General features: G+C 41.4%; 1 protein-coding gene across 1 annotated transcript in view; it reads left to right on the top strand.

Moving 5' to 3' along the window:
* pnkp (polynucleotide kinase 3'-phosphatase) overlaps positions 1-8,871 on the top strand; it is a 36,624-nt gene extending 27,753 nt beyond the window's left edge. The window contains exons 11-17 of the mRNA XM_034167887.1: positions 628-720; positions 825-921; positions 998-1,059; positions 5,632-5,741; positions 7,315-7,402; positions 7,477-7,544; positions 8,473-8,871. Coding sequence (XP_034023778.1) covers positions 628-720; positions 825-921; positions 998-1,059; positions 5,632-5,741; positions 7,315-7,402; positions 7,477-7,544; positions 8,473-8,593 — 639 coding nt within the window. The 3' untranslated portion in view covers positions 8,594-8,871. The remainder of the gene's footprint in view (positions 1-627; positions 721-824; positions 922-997; positions 1,060-5,631; positions 5,742-7,314; positions 7,403-7,476; positions 7,545-8,472) is intronic.
* Positions 8,872-15,589: the final 6,718 nt, after the last annotated feature.

Raw genomic sequence — 15,589 nt, 5'->3', positions numbered from 1 at the left:
TTTAGCACAAGACCAAAACATCAGTTGCCAAAAAAAAAATCTGCCCACCAGCTGATTCTCAGCTCTAAAGCTAAAATGACAGCCCCAGTGAAATAGTGCATCATAACCACAAATCTAAATATTTTAATTCATGTTGTGAGCGGTAGGAGCCATATTCCATGTTGGTATTGGCTACATGCACAAGACATTTCTACGCAATAGTGATCCAACAATATAGCCAACTACAACAGAACTCAATAGCACCATGCATTGATTAACATTGGTTTGCAGTGCTACTACTTTGTGAGAGGTTTCATTAAAATAAAAACTCTAATAATGTAAAATTATTGATGCTTTTTCCTGCAGAAATTGTGCATAGCAGAAATCCTGTGAGATCTCATATCATAGTAATGGATGACATGAATAATCACCACTGGGTTCTGTTGTAGCAGCTCAGAGTGTTGGAGCACCACTGTGCGGAAATGTGTTACCTGTATCTACATCCTATTTTAAAAATTAAAGCAGGATGTAGTCCATTTTGTAGAGCAATATCTTGTCTTCCTGCTATTACAAACTATTTTGACTTTTGACACTGTAGTATTTTGTCTGACTTTTTGTCGACTGGTTACCTCATATTTTTGTTTGTAGTTTGCTTTGAATATCAGGTTGCAGTTCCAGACCCCAGAGGAGTACTTCCTGGGCTGGAAGAGCGCCCCCTATAAACTGCCTGAATTTGACCCTGTGAGTAAAAGTGTAACCCCCTCTAACTGTGATCTCTAAAGGAGATGTGAGCGTTGTGAGTTTGTTTCATGGGTTTATAAGCATTTGTTTATCTGAACAACTAGAGGGAGCTTGACTGTACTGCCCGGCTGTACGACCCGCCGTCTGCCTCCCTCACCTCCAACAAAACAGAAGTCATCGTCGCTGTGGGTTTTCCTGCATGTAAGTCGACTGTGTCATCTTTTTGTCCCTTCCCATCCACAGCATTCTTATCTGTTTCTCTTTTCTTCTTTCACAGCTGGTAAATCCACTTTCTTCCACACCCACGTCATTCCAGAAGGTTATGTTTATGTCAACAGGGTGAGTGCATCTTGATCCTGATCTTGGTAGGGTTTCTGGATGCAGGACAAAGTTTTACTTGTGCTTTTCTGATGTAGCTTCCTATTGCAGTGTATTAAAGTTGAAAATCATCAGTGATGGTGAGCATAAAGTGCATAGTTTCCTTTTCCTTCCCACTGTCGCCAAGTGCTTGCTCACAGGGGGTCATTTTGACCATTGGGGTTTTTCTGTAATTATTGTATGGCTTTTGCCTTACAATATAAAGCGCCTTGGGGCAACTGTTTGTTGTGATTTGGCGCTATATAAATAAAATTGATTTGATTTAGTGTCAGATTTAATTTCAGAACCAGTGGACTTTAACTAGGTTAACTGGCAGCAAAAGGCTTACTGACCTTGAGATGCTTACTGACCTTTGACAATGCTGTGATATTTACAGAACCAGTAGATGCCCTGATTCCAGCACTTGAGAAGCTGAGTGAGTAGTCTGAGTGTCTGGGGTTATGATTGTCCTGGATCAACATCCAGGTTTTCAATGTTTTCCTGGACTCGTCTATGAGGTTGCTAAATAGAGGTCTTTCACTGTGCTGATGTCTTTGCAGGAGAATGAAAGTCCAAGTCTTTTAAGTCCTTGTGCCTCCGGTCTTACTGTGAGACTTTCACACAAAGAGCCCCTTCACACACAGTACGAATAACTACAAATCAGGGTGAATCACTTCAGAACAGCTCATATGAGCAAACCACAAAAACATCGAGCCAACGGGCAGGTGTGAACGATCACGCTGCGACATTTTCATGCACGTGACGGTGTCGGGCACCGTTGCAGTGGGAATACGGTGTGAGCAGTTGGAGCATGTGTAACCACATTGCAACCTGCAATTTACAAAAGCTCTGATTGCCAGCCAGAAACTTTACCACTGCGCTACCATCGCTGGCCTGTAAAAGGTGCAGAAAAATGCCTGAAATCAACAAGGAGATGGACGTATTTAAAAAAAACATACACACCATAAAAAACACATTTTATTGAATCCCTCTTATCAAGTGGACAGTACATTTATGAACTGTCTATTCCCCTGTAGATGACCCATAGTCATAGACGTACAGTCATGAAATGACATGAATGAGAAGCAGGGCGCTCTTATCATGTCCACATCTACTGGCCTGGTGTGTCCGGCCGACACGCATGTCTTGTGGACAGAATGCTGCAGGACAGACACCTCGTCATGTGGAACAGAGCTCAAGTGGGTGATGTGACATTCAGATCGCCTGCTGCATGTTATGATCTGATGGTCCGTATCACCTGGGGCAGCCTGGCAGTGTGCGTGCTGTGCTCGCTCGCTGCATCCCGTCACAACAGTGATATGTCTTTATGTACAGTAGTGTTCAGAATAATAGTAGTGCTCTGTGACTAAAAACATTAATCCAGGTTTTGAGTATATTTCTTATTGTTTCATGGGAAACAAGGTACCAGTAGATTCAGTAGATTCTCACAAATCCAACAAGACCAAGCATTCATGATATGCACACTCTTAAGGCTATGAAATTGGGCTATTAGTAAAAAAAAAAGTAGAGAAGGGGGTTTAGAGAACTCTATGTCCATGTGAGGACAGCAAGCAGACATATGTGTCACAGTGGACAGTTGTAAGTTCATGTCCGTCCAAACACGGTACGTGTTCTCCAGCTGGGACGTCCAGAAACAAGAGATCTCAACAGCAGCTGCTGTTGGCGGACACGTCCCCTGTTACTTCAACACGCACACCAACATGTCACTGTGTTTCTGTGTTATGTGAGCTGTCAGTGAGTCTCTGGTCAGCAGCTGACAGGCACCTCACTGTGCTGTGTGTACAGAGGAACAAGTACAATGTTCTGGAATGGCCATGTCAGTCCCCAGATCTGAATATTATTGAAAATCTGTGGTGTGATTTTAAGCGGGCTGTCCATGCTAAGAAACCAACAACCCTGAGATGTTTTGTAAAGAAGAATTGTCCAAACTACCTTCAGCCAGAGTCTAGTGTCTCACTGGAAGCTATATGACCCATATTGGCCTCTCTTCATTGGCTGCCTGTTAATTCTAGAATAGAATTTAAAATTCTTCTTCTTACTTATAAGGTTTTGAATAATCAGGTCCCATCTTATCTTAGGGACCTCATAGTATCATATCACCCCAATAGAGCGCTTCGCTCTCAGACTGCAGGCTTACTTGTAGTTCCTAGGGTTTGTAAGAGTAGAATAGGAGGCAGAGCCTTCAGCTTTCAGGCTACTCTCCTGTGGAACCAGCTCCCAATTCAGATCAGGGAGACAGACACCCTCTCTACTTTTAAGATTAGGCTTAAAACTTTCCTTTTTGCTAAAGCTTATAGTTAGGGCTGGATCAGGTGACCCTGAACCATCCCTTAGTTATGCTGCTATAGACTTAGACTGCTGGGGGGTTCCCATGATGCACTGAGTGTTTCTTTCTCTTTTTGCTCTGTATGCACCACTCTGCATTTAATCATTGGTGATTGATCTCTGCTCCCCTCCACAGCATGTCTTTTTCCTGGTTCTCTCCCTCAGCCCCAACCAGTCCCAGCAGAAGACTGCCCCTCCCTGAGCCTGGTTCTGCTGGAGGTTTCTTCCTGTAAAAAGGGAGTTTTTCCTTCCCACTGTCGCCAAGTGCTTGCTCATAGGGGGTCGTTTTGATCGTTGGGGTTTTTCCATAATTATTGTATGGCTTTGCCTTACAATATAAAGCGCCTTGGGGCAACTGTTTGTTGTGATTTGGCGCTATATAAATAAAATTGATTTGATTTATAGGAAGCATTGAGAGGCTGTTATTTCTGCAAAAGGAAGATCTACTAAATATTGATGTATTTTTTTCTGTTGGGGGGTGCCCAAATTTGTGCACCTGCCTAATTTTGTTTAAAGAATTATTGCACACTTTCTGTAAATCCTATAAACTTCATTTCACTTCTCAAATATCACTGTTTGTCTGCTATATGATACATTTAACTGAAACTGCTGATCCAAACAACCAAAGATTTATAAAGGAAAATCATGGAAATTGTCAGGGGTGCCCAAACTTTTACATACAACTGTATATCAGCATTTTATGTAAGTGTGCCCCCCGACACATGCGCACACGTGCGATACACATGCAGGCCACATGTGTTGCTTTTTGCAAATTCACGCTCGTGGGGACAGGTTTCACATCCAGCTTGAAAGTGATCATCTGCTTACTGTTTTCGTGCTAACAGCATGAATGCCCACACATAGTCTAAGTGCCAAGTGAGCGGTGTTAGATGTTCATGTGTGTCACCTGGAATTTGGTGGACACCTGCCGCGAGAGGGCTCTAATGGGCTCTCACAGGGCACACTCTGTCTTTCAGCCGCTGGTGTGTGCAAATAGTTGTAGCAGCAGGTATACGAGGTGTTGGCAGGAGCTCTGATTTTTTTTACAATTGGAATGCAATTTACCCTTCATGCGCTAGTTGACTTAAATGTATTATGTGTGAAGGGGCTCTAACCAATGGCCTAAGGAAATGGCTATATGCCTTTGATACTCTTTGGAAGATCCTTGGGTATCACTGGAATGACTTTGTGACAAACAAACAGTTACTTGGGGAGACTCAGATGAGGAGTATGACTTGTGTTGTGAGAGAACACCAGCAATGACATTTTGGCCACGTGGCACATTTCTCTGGGCATGATCCAGCACATAGATGCCTGTAGTGTTGAGGACTCCAGGGGCTGGAGAAAGCCCACTCTTCACCTGACTGCAACCTTTTCTCTATTTTATGCATTTACTTCACTTTAATCTTTGCACTGTCTTTGAGGGCTGCTGTTTTTGAATTTCGTTGTGCTTCTTGTGCAATGAAAATAAATGAATTAAATTCAGAATTCAACAGATAGATGGTTACTTTCATGAGGTGGGGATGGATCAGTTGTCTGCCTGGGTGATTGCCTTCCAGGACCCGAGATGCTCCAATGGTTTCTGTGTGTGTCCCTGTGGTGTCCTGTCCAGGGTGTCCCCCACCTCATATTGTATGACTGCTGAGCTAGGAGCTAGGCTCCACCCCCCAACCCCTGTGACTCCTGATTGGTGTAAGTGGCAATAGGAAATTAATGTGGTGTAATGGGGATATATGTACAAGGAAATTTGATGAATAGTACATTGAACTGTCCGTGTACTCACCTGGCATGTCCAAATCAATGTTTTGTTGTTTCTGGACCCCTAAGGGTTAAAGGTTGCACAGTGCTTCACATTCAGTGATTCCAAATTTATAGGAAACCAATCATTGAGAAATAATTAAATAAGGAAGAAATGATAAACTTTCTCATTGTCAAGACCTAACTGTGTTAGCAGTATTGTAATGGATAAAAATATGAGCACTAACAGAATTACTTGAACAGAACATTTCAGGCCTGTTCGTTGACACCAGAGCTCTCAAGTCTCACTCATTCGGAGTGAGACTCGCGCTTTGAAAGGGTCCTGTCAGGTCTCATGTACTCGACGTGAGACATTCCACCAAAATGTATCTAAACTTGAGAGCTCTGTGACCCCACTCTGACAGAGTGTGTGTGTGTGTGTGTGTTTTTGTTTTTGTTTGTTTGTTTCAGGACACACTTGGATCATGGCAGAACTGTGTGTCAGCTTGTGAGCATGCTCTTAAGGAGGGGCAAAGCGTCGCTGTAGACAACACCAACCCGGACCCAGAGTCTCGAAAACGGTGAAGTGCAGCGGTGTCAAAGTGTGTCCGTTTACACTGTGTATTGTGCTCAGTGGTGGGCACAGCTAACCAAGAAGTTAGCTTCAATAACCGCTGATCTGCTAACGGAAAAATTAACTTTTATAACGCTAAACTGATAAACTGCAAAAAAAAAAAAAAAAAATTAGTGGAAGTCACAGCTAAGCGCTAACTTTTAGTACTGTCAGCTACTGATAAGCCAGTTTTGAGTTTAAGCACCGCCGAGGCTTCTGAGTAAAATCAAAAGTAATCACAAACCCAGAAACAAACAATGAGCCACAGCTTCTGTCTTACGTAAATCTGTCATTTTTACAGAGTCAAAATATCACACATATGACAAAAATATCACACATATGACATATCTTTTAAAGGAGTGCACTAAATTCTGAAGGTCTGAGCTTTAACAGACACACTTGCCGAAAGGCATTATGGGAAAAATGAGTCTCCTTCACTGGTTGGTTGATTTATTTGTAAAAACCAACACACAAGTTACTGTAACGTGTGTGTTGGTTTTTACAAATAAATGTGTATTTGTAAATAATCATTTTTTCATAAAAAAAAGGCATTTGAAATGTAATTTATGACTAACGTGGGCCGCTGTTCACACTGCCATTGAGTAGATGGCAGTGATCGATGCATTTTGACCGGGAGGGGGCATCGAAAGAGACATTTGAATTTCCAATAATGCCTTTCAGCACTTGTGTCTCTTAAAAGCTCAAACAACAAAAAAGGGGGGATTGTTGCTGCAGTGTTTTTATGTTTGCTTCCAGGTTAAAATATTAAATTTTATTTAATTAAAATATTTCTATATATAAAATAGCTAATACTTTTTATAGTTTTGTGTGCATTTTCTCTGTTTTTGAACAGCTTTTGTGCTGGAAAGCATCAGCTGTATCTGACAGCTCTAATGATTATGTTTGAGCATCACGACCAAAACATGGACGAGTCTGTGAGAAATAAATTACAATAAATAAAAAAGTAAATAAAGATGATGCATGTAATTTCTTACAATTGCACTGTAAAAGTGATGTTATTTTGTTTTGTTCAGTAAGAAGTTGTAGCTTTGTTTACTTTACTATGCTTAAAACAAATGCCAGTGGAGTTTGGAAGCAAAAAATGTGTATCTCTGTGTGTGTGTGGGGGGGGGGGTTACTGGGGTTTAAAAATATTCTTATTTACAAAATGAGTCCCTCCAGAACCACCAGGTTCGTGGTCAATGGACGGACATTGGAAAACTACAAACAGCTGTGTTTAAACTTGCATGTATTTTGTGAGCCCCTAAACACTAGACGTCACATATTCATTGTTATGCTCCACCCACTGGCTCCGCCTTCATGTCAGCACCAGATAACAACTTTAGTAACTGTAAGGAAGAACATGATGCCCACTGTCTGGGCAAGTACGGAATGAAATATTAACGGAAAAAGAGCCCTTGTTTGGAATTAATGATGTGGATTGTGATTAAATAATCCTGTTTTTATTTTCTGTGCTGCTTGTGCTTAATTTTGTTGGGATGATTTGTGTTTGTGAAGCCAGTGCTGTTTATACTTTACAGATATGTGGACATGGCAAAGGCAGCAGGAGTTCCCTGTCGCTGTTTCCAATTCTCAGCCACTCTGGAACAATCCAAGCACAACAACAGGGTACAGCTCACACCTCTTTTACAATTGTTTTTTTTTTTTTTCCTTTTTTGTAAAAGCTTTGTGTTTTTCCTCAGTTCCGTGAGATGGCTCCGTCAGACAGCAAACACGCGAAGGTCAATGACATGGTCTTCCACAGCTACAAGTAAGTGTCACTGACAGTGTTACAACAGCTGCCCCTGTATTTGTTTATCCAAACCGTAAAATTATATAACATTTCAGCCCACAAAGTATTTAATTCAACAGACCTGCAAATGTGAAGATTTGTCTCAGCTGTCACTGAAACACAGACAGCATCTGATTGGTGGCTGAAGGACTATCATCGCCATTACAACTTTTTTTCTCCCTTTATGATTCTTGACTGTACTGTGGCACAGTGGCTTAATAGCTACCACTGATGCCTCACAGCAAGAAGGTCATAGGATCGCTTCCTGCACTTCTTGTGTGAAGTTTGTATGTTCTCCCCGTGTCTGTGTGGGTTTCCTCCGGGTGCTCTGGATTTCTCCCACCATCAAAAACATGCTTATTTAGGGTCTGGTCCTTTTCTCTGCCCCTGACCAAGGCAGTGTCTCTACATCTGGAGCTGGTCCCCAGGCACCAGACTGTGGCTGCCCACTGCTCCTAGTGGATGGATTGTGTTGAACAGTAATTATGACGGGTTAAATCCAGAGGACAGATTTTTTTGTATGTGTGTACAATGACAAAGGAAATTATTGTTGTTGTTGTTGTTATTATTATCATCATAACAGCCCTCCCCCCACCAACCCCATTAAAAAAAATCCCATAAATGGAAATAAAATTGGTTATCAAAAAGTACAGGCTTGATTTTTATATGAACAACAGAAATACAGGAATAGGGGCAAATCAGACTTGTGACTATATGATATTGATCAGTACAATTATAGATTCCAATTTGTTGGGGAACTCAAGATGTCTAATTAATATTGAAAGAAAATAGTGAAAGCCTACATAACATAACTGTGTATACTAATTATTGATGAGTATGAGTGACCAATTTATCAGATTAATATGATCTACACTCACACCTTTAAAATGGAACTGTGTCCCAACAGGAAACACTTTGTGGCTCCGAAACTCTCTGAGGGATTCACCGAAATCCTCCACATCCACTTTGTCCCTCATTTTAAAGACAGTCAGTCAGAAGCCTTGTTCCGGCAGTTCTCTGAAGGTTGATTGGACCACTGGCTCTTTGACACACTGGACCTCTTAAATCTTACCAACAGAACATAAAGGCTGCAGTCAAACTGTGAGGTTCATCCAACAACAGTCAGAGTTTGGCAGCCAGCATGTTTGTTTGTTTATTTCTTTACTATGTCTCAGGAAAAACCCATTTTTTCACATGTGCTGACAAAGTTTATTGGAAATAAAGAACAGTAACTACTTTTACATTGTTGTATGATATAATTTAATCACTCTGATTTTCCATTTCACAGTAGAACAACAACAAAAACTTATGACCAGTTACGTGACATCTGTATGTCATGCACAAGTTCTTACTTACATTAGAACGTCTTACTACATGTTGGGTTTGTACCCGAGCAGCAGCTCTTTCACTCATCCAAAGGCAGGGACTGAATCTCCTGCCTCAGATGTTCTTTGAGCCAAGGCACCAGCAAGAGGCAGGCCCGGGGCGCCAGGTGCACACTGACTGTTTCTGTACAAATACAAAGTGGTCCACAGAAGCAGAGCCGTCAAACAACAAGGCTGTGAAGCGAACACCTCCATGCTGAAAAGGCGCTGAAGTTGATTGTTTGTATTGCCTTTAGCTTGACATCCTGCCTACAGAGTGGAGAAGAGCTCAGAGTAAACGATTGTTTTCCACTGTCAAATCAGTTTTTTTTGTTTTGTTTTTTTTCTCCAGTACGGCTGAATGTTTTCCTCAGATGTGTGTTTTGGCCATCCTGTCAAAACAAACTGTTTTACCTTAGCCAAAAGAGGATCTTTTGCAGTTTCATTGGCATCTGCTGAGCTGTAATTTGCTGTTTCGCATTTGTGAGTCTCGCGTCGTCTGGGGTCCGTGACTCATGCGAGTGGTCTGTTTCAGCAGAGTTACGGTTTAGGGCACAATGTCAACACACCTTGTGAAGTATGCACAAGACAACATCAGAGCATGGCAGAAGTTCATCACAGGTGCTACATCTCCTCTAGATAACCCTCTCAATTTGGGAGAATATGTCATTATCGTAGTCACTTGTGAACTCTTGACAAGAGTTTTTCTCAGCTTTTGTTAGCATTCAAGAAGCAAAAGCAATAGGTTTTTCAGTTCAGTCTGATGTTTTGTGAGAAATCACAGCTCCCACGGGTGATGCATCGCATGCCAGGATCAATGACAGATCATGGTTGTAATGAACTAAGGCTTGGCTTGACATTAGCTGTGTTAGCTTCAGCAAAAGCCCTGTCATATCACATGACTCTGACCACTCCCGTTCGGCATCTTTTTGTAGCAACCCTGTCATTGGTGACAAATTCGGCATGACTTTCCCATAGTAACTCAACAAGATAAGGAAGTCCGTAACTCTGTTGCATTAGTTGGAGTTTTCGCTTGAGAAATTGCTTAACATTTGTCGACTCGTCCAAAGGATGGATGCCCTCAGCATTGATCATTTGCCCCAAATATGACACACTGTGCTGGAAAAAGTCACATTTCTCACTGTTTGCTCCAAGATTGTGAGTTTTCAATCTTTTCAACACTTCCTCCAAATTGCGCATGTGTTGCTCATTGTTTTTTCCTGTAATCAATATCATCCAGATAACATATGATACCTAACCCTTGCAACACTTGATCCATCCATTTCTGGAATGTAGCAGGTGCAATGGCATAAGGAGTCTGTTTACTTGGTATGACCCTTATGAGTGTTAATGGTCAGGTATCTTGACCTCATACTTAACTGTTGACAGCACTGTAGTGGTAAAAACTTACAATTTCAAACCTACATTGTTTCTAAATGTAACTTAAATTCTTTGACATTTTTCTAACATTTAAAATTATTCCTGAACATTTTAGTTGTTGAAATTATGATTATTATTGTAAGTAGTATTAGTAGGAGTAAGCATATGAAAAATGTCTTCAAAAGTGTACCTTAAATCTAGGGGTGTTGTGGGGAGCTGTGTCCCCCCCACACACACATACATCCCCTTCCCACATGAATTCGCCCCTGAATTCTGTTTGAGCAGAAGAATTTTTGTGTTGTGTCGTCCTCAGAAAGAGACTTGGGTGCATTTGGGTGGAAAAAAAAAATATTTACAGCGGATCGCAGATCAGTTGTTTTTAGTGAGGACACAGCAGCACAGTTTTAAAGAGGAAAAAAGTGTAAAAATGTCTTTGTAAAACCATAGCTTTGAGCGTCACTGTACTTTGAGAGACAACTGTTTTTCAACTCGGAGCTGCTGCACAGCAGATAAGGCCGCTAGCAGCTTGCTGAAAGTGGGCGAAGTGGGCAGTAACCGAACGCCGTCCTCCCCCTGTTGACGGGCCGGTTTTAATGCTGCGATCGACCCACAATACAAAAATAATAGTAATGCACAGTGACTTGGAGAAGTAACTTTAATCTGATTACTGATGTGTAAAGATTAACACGTTAGATTACTCATTACTGAAAAAAGCAGTCGGAGTAGTGTGTTACTAAGTAATGCATTACTGGCATCAGAAGCATCACTCTGCTTGTGATAGATGCAGTTTTGTAAACCTGTGACCTGCTAGTTTTGTGAATAAATCCTGCATTTTTTGGTGTTGGATATTGATCAATGTTCAACCATGGATTTATGGATACTTTGTAATTTCCACAAATTCTTACAGAATTATCCACTTTCGGTATGTTCACGGTGGGCGAGGCCCATTCACTGTATGTTACTGGTGTTAGAATCCCATCTCACTTCATTTTGTTCATTTGGGCTTCCACAGCATCCTTCAGAGTATAATGCACTGGTTGAGATTTACAATACTTGGAATGGCCCCATGTGCAACCTGTAGTTCGGCTTTGATGCCTCTCACTTTCCCCAGGTTCTTATCAAACACCTCTGAGTACCTCCCACACACTTCCTTAACAGATTCAGGTGCCACTCTTTTGACATAAGACCAGTTTAATTGTAGTCCGTGAATCCAATCCCTCCCCAAAAGAGATGGACCACAAACACCTTTCACAACATATAATATCAATGAATGTGTGTTTCCCTTGCATTTCACGCCCACTTGGAGAAACCCCTTTACCTCCAAGGGTCCACCATTATATATTTTCAAATCACAGTTAGATGGCACTAGAATTCCTTGAAACCTTGAATATCTGTGTTTAAACACTTTTTCTGAAATAACTGAAACCGAAGCAACAGTGTCCAACTCCATCTTGAGTTTCTGACCATTTACATCCAGATACACAAAATAAGGTTTTCTTCACCATCACCCTTAACTTCAGATAAATCCAGTTCACCTTTTATGTTACATTCTTTGGTTTTAACCTGTGAACCTGAATTCACTTTACCCTGTGCTGTTGGTGCTTTGGATGACTTCAGTTGTTGCTCTGGTGCCGTCTTTTGGTGAAGCTGTGCCGGTGCTATTGTGCAGTTGCTGATGTCGTGGCGTTGCGTCGTCTGCAGCCACACCTTCTCCTGGGTGTCGCCTTTTCTCATGGTGAAGTCACTCCTTTCTACAGTACAGCCACTCTTCTCAGAAGACTCCTCTCCTCGTGGGCGGACTTCTTGCTTTTGGTCTCCAATTTCATCAGATGATTGGTTTTCAGCCTGGTCACACCCTTCTTGTCCACTGAAGTTAGTGTCTTTCTGGCTGGCTGTAACAACAAGCCCTCTGAATGTGGCCATGTTTAAAACATCAGCGGCATTGTGCATTTTTTTTAAAAATGGCATTCATCGGATGTATATCCACTTTTTCCACAGCGAAAACACAGCTGGCCCCATTTTTCTCTCTTAAAAAACAGTCTTTGTCCTCCAGGTCATTCTCCAAACCTTACTGCATTTTCAGTGCCATTTTGAAAGTCACGCTTATTTTGTGCACTTCAGAGTTTTTCTTCAGCTGCATTTAACAGGCGATCTCTTAATGCTGAATTCTTTACACCAAAAACGAACTTGGCCCATATCCACAAAGCAGCCTAAGGCTAAAAATTTCTCCTATTGAAGTTATTCTAAGATTTTAAATGGACCACACTTTCTTGTGTCATGCATGTATTTTTACGTATACATTATATACTCACAGTGAACATACTAAAAATCACACATGCACGCTTTTAATATATAGATATTTGGCATGTGAATGAGGTACATTCAGACATTTTCAAACTGTGTAACAATTCATTTAATTTTCCTGGGTTATCATCATAACAAAGTTATCCTCACGATTACACGTCTTAATGCAGTTCAGCTTATATGTTCGGTTGATGTCACTGTCAGTTTATGACTAGGAGGGTGGAACACATTTGTTTTTTATTTCTCCTCCCCTTTCCATGACAACCAATCAGTTCTTAGAGGACTGCATCATACCTCGCAACAGGGTCAACCCTGCCTCCTCACACAGAAAGAACTTTCTGTCCCCTCCTTACCAGTGTTGCCAGATGTACGATAATTATCGTATTTGTATGATAGTTTTGCCCTCTGTACGATGTACGATCAATAATGGGAAAAAATCCAAAATGTACGATAATTTCAGTTGGTTGCCCAAACATGCATTTCTCTCTGGCACCCAAGAATCATTTCGCAGGCATTGCACTCAGACGGCATCAAAGACACACCACACACAGGGCTGCTGCTTGCTTTGGCCGGCCCGGGGACAAAGTCATTTGAAAGCCCACCCCCTCTCCATACAAAGTAACGAGTTCCCAATTCTCAGCCCTGTCCCTCCCTCTCTGGGCCCGAGACAACTGACCTGTAATGTAGACTGTTTTGGCTGCACATGCGCACATATGTAGCTTAGCCCACCCCCGTCACCATTGGAAATAAAAAAAAAACAAAAAAAAACGGTAAAATAGGTACGTTGTATACGTTTTGTTTGTGTACGATAATTTCTCCCAAAATACAATAATTTTGAGGTTTTGGTACGATAGTTGCATATTTCCTATCTGGCAACACTGCCTCCTTGCTCAGAGTTGCTCTCAGACACCTCCTTCCTCAGTCTTAGGCTAGGATTCCTTGACAGGAATTTTAGGCTAAGTTAGGAACTCTCTCATAGGGCTTAATTTGAGTTGCTTCGCAGATACAGGCCCTGGTCTCTGATAGCTTCACTCAAAAAGGTCTCAGATTTACATGTTGCTGCAAGTTTTTTCAGGCTTGCCAAAAAGTCACTTACCGACTCATTTTCTCTTGCTTTCAGGTGCGAAATTTATAACATTCAGCGATGTAGTTTGTCTTGGGAACGAAATGTTTCCTCAATATTTGAAACAATTCTTTTAACTGACAGTCTGCATGCTTCCTTGGTGCCGCCAAGTCCTTTAACAGCGTATGTGTTTTCCGACCAACCATGGTTAAAAACACTGCCGTTGACTGACTGCTGTCCATCTTTAAGCTGTTTGCCAAAAAGAATTGCATCAATTGGTCTTCATAGTGCTCGAAGCATTCTTCTGGCTGGAACTGCAGCTCTTCTTCACTGAACCACGGTTGCACCATTTTGCTGTGTTCCACTGCCGCTGCAGGTGCCTCATGCGCCACACCTGTCAAGCCATCCATTACGTCTTATCCGTGGAATATTTCTCTCTTTGTCACCAATAAATACTGTTGTGTTTAACAGTACGAAGTGTTGTGGGTCTCCTGCAAAAAAACTTGTACTTGGAACAACACAACAACTTTATTACAGCTTATACGTATGTACAGCATCAACCTGCTTTGTTCTGCTCAGCTCCAACATTCTCTCCCAACCAGGGGCGGAGCCAGCCTTTTTATAGGACTAAGGCCCCTACTGGTTTCTCTGTGCGAGACACCACCATGGGGTTTTCATTGTGATTGTTTTGATGATCACATTAAATTCTTCTTGCATATCTGCAAATCCATATTAATACATTTGTTTGTTTCTTTATTTGATGAATAGTTTGTATAAAATTAGGAAAAAATACAGACAAGACTATTTTATCAAATTATTTATATTTCAGTCTAGGGCGATTAATCGAGTAATCGGATAAAAAGTACTTTTGCGTTTTTAAACAACTTCAACAGTCCAGGGCTCTCTCTAAGCAATGGCACAGTGTCACTGCACCATCACGCAGATTGTCAAATTTAGTGTATCCCTGTTTTCCTGTTAATTATTATTATTATTATTTTTTTTTTTTACGTCTTTACAAGTTTTGGATCTTCCCAGTGTCGGGCCAAAGTCTTCACATTTTGCTGTAATGAGGATGGGATGTGGCTTTCTGTTTTTTGTCCCCCCCAACTTGTAAAATTAACCACGTGAATTTTTTTTATCCCTCTTTCTCTGTGATTCAGCAGATGTATTTCAGCTGGCGGTTGAACTTGCAAGCCTCGCAGTCAGTGTTTCTTAATTGTTTTATTTTGTGTGTGTTTTATTTTGTGTGTGTTGCTCAAAAAAGCAAAAATTAAAAGGCGAAATACTCAGTGCAAGTCTGAGCAAAACACAGAAGAAAGAGTGGACTTCTGCTGAGAGGATCTTCTTTCAGAGAGTGTTTGTCAGTGTGGCCGGGGATGTCGCTGTGACTCGCCTGGTGTGAGGTGGGTGCTGAGCCCCTCCCACCGAGCGGAGAGAGACAACCGCTGTAACAGACAAACACACTAATTCACTTTAAATGCGCAGTGTCTGTTTCAGATGATGAGCGTGGACTGTCTTTCTCCTTAAAAGGCTTTATTTTACTCTGTGTTTCACGTTGGAAAGCTGTAGCTTTTGGTGCTAGATTAATTCTTATGCGCATCCTCTAGTCTTCTGTTTTTTTTCTGAGGATGTTACAGCACCACACACAGGACTGGCATATGTACTACAATGTTAGACGGAGCTTTGAGGCACAGAATTTGCCTCGAACATTTCTTGAAATCAAATTGAGTTACTCGACTAATCGTTTCAGCCCTATTTCAGTCAATTAATCATAATAGATTAAAACAGCTTTACATTGTGATGGAGAATGTTGTCGGTATTTATTATGAAGCACACAGTAAAACTGTATCAAAGCAGCGTAGATGGAGTTTCATTGTCACTTTGCATCTGTGTTTCTGACCGATTGTTGGTTA

This window comes from Thalassophryne amazonica, chromosome 4, assembly GCF_902500255.1.
Source record: "Thalassophryne amazonica chromosome 4, fThaAma1.1, whole genome shotgun sequence".
Classification (NCBI taxonomy): domain Eukaryota; kingdom Metazoa; phylum Chordata; class Actinopteri; order Batrachoidiformes; family Batrachoididae; genus Thalassophryne; species Thalassophryne amazonica.
The sequence above is the reverse complement of the archived record's forward strand: the minus strand, read 5'-3'. Positions and strand labels throughout refer to the sequence as shown.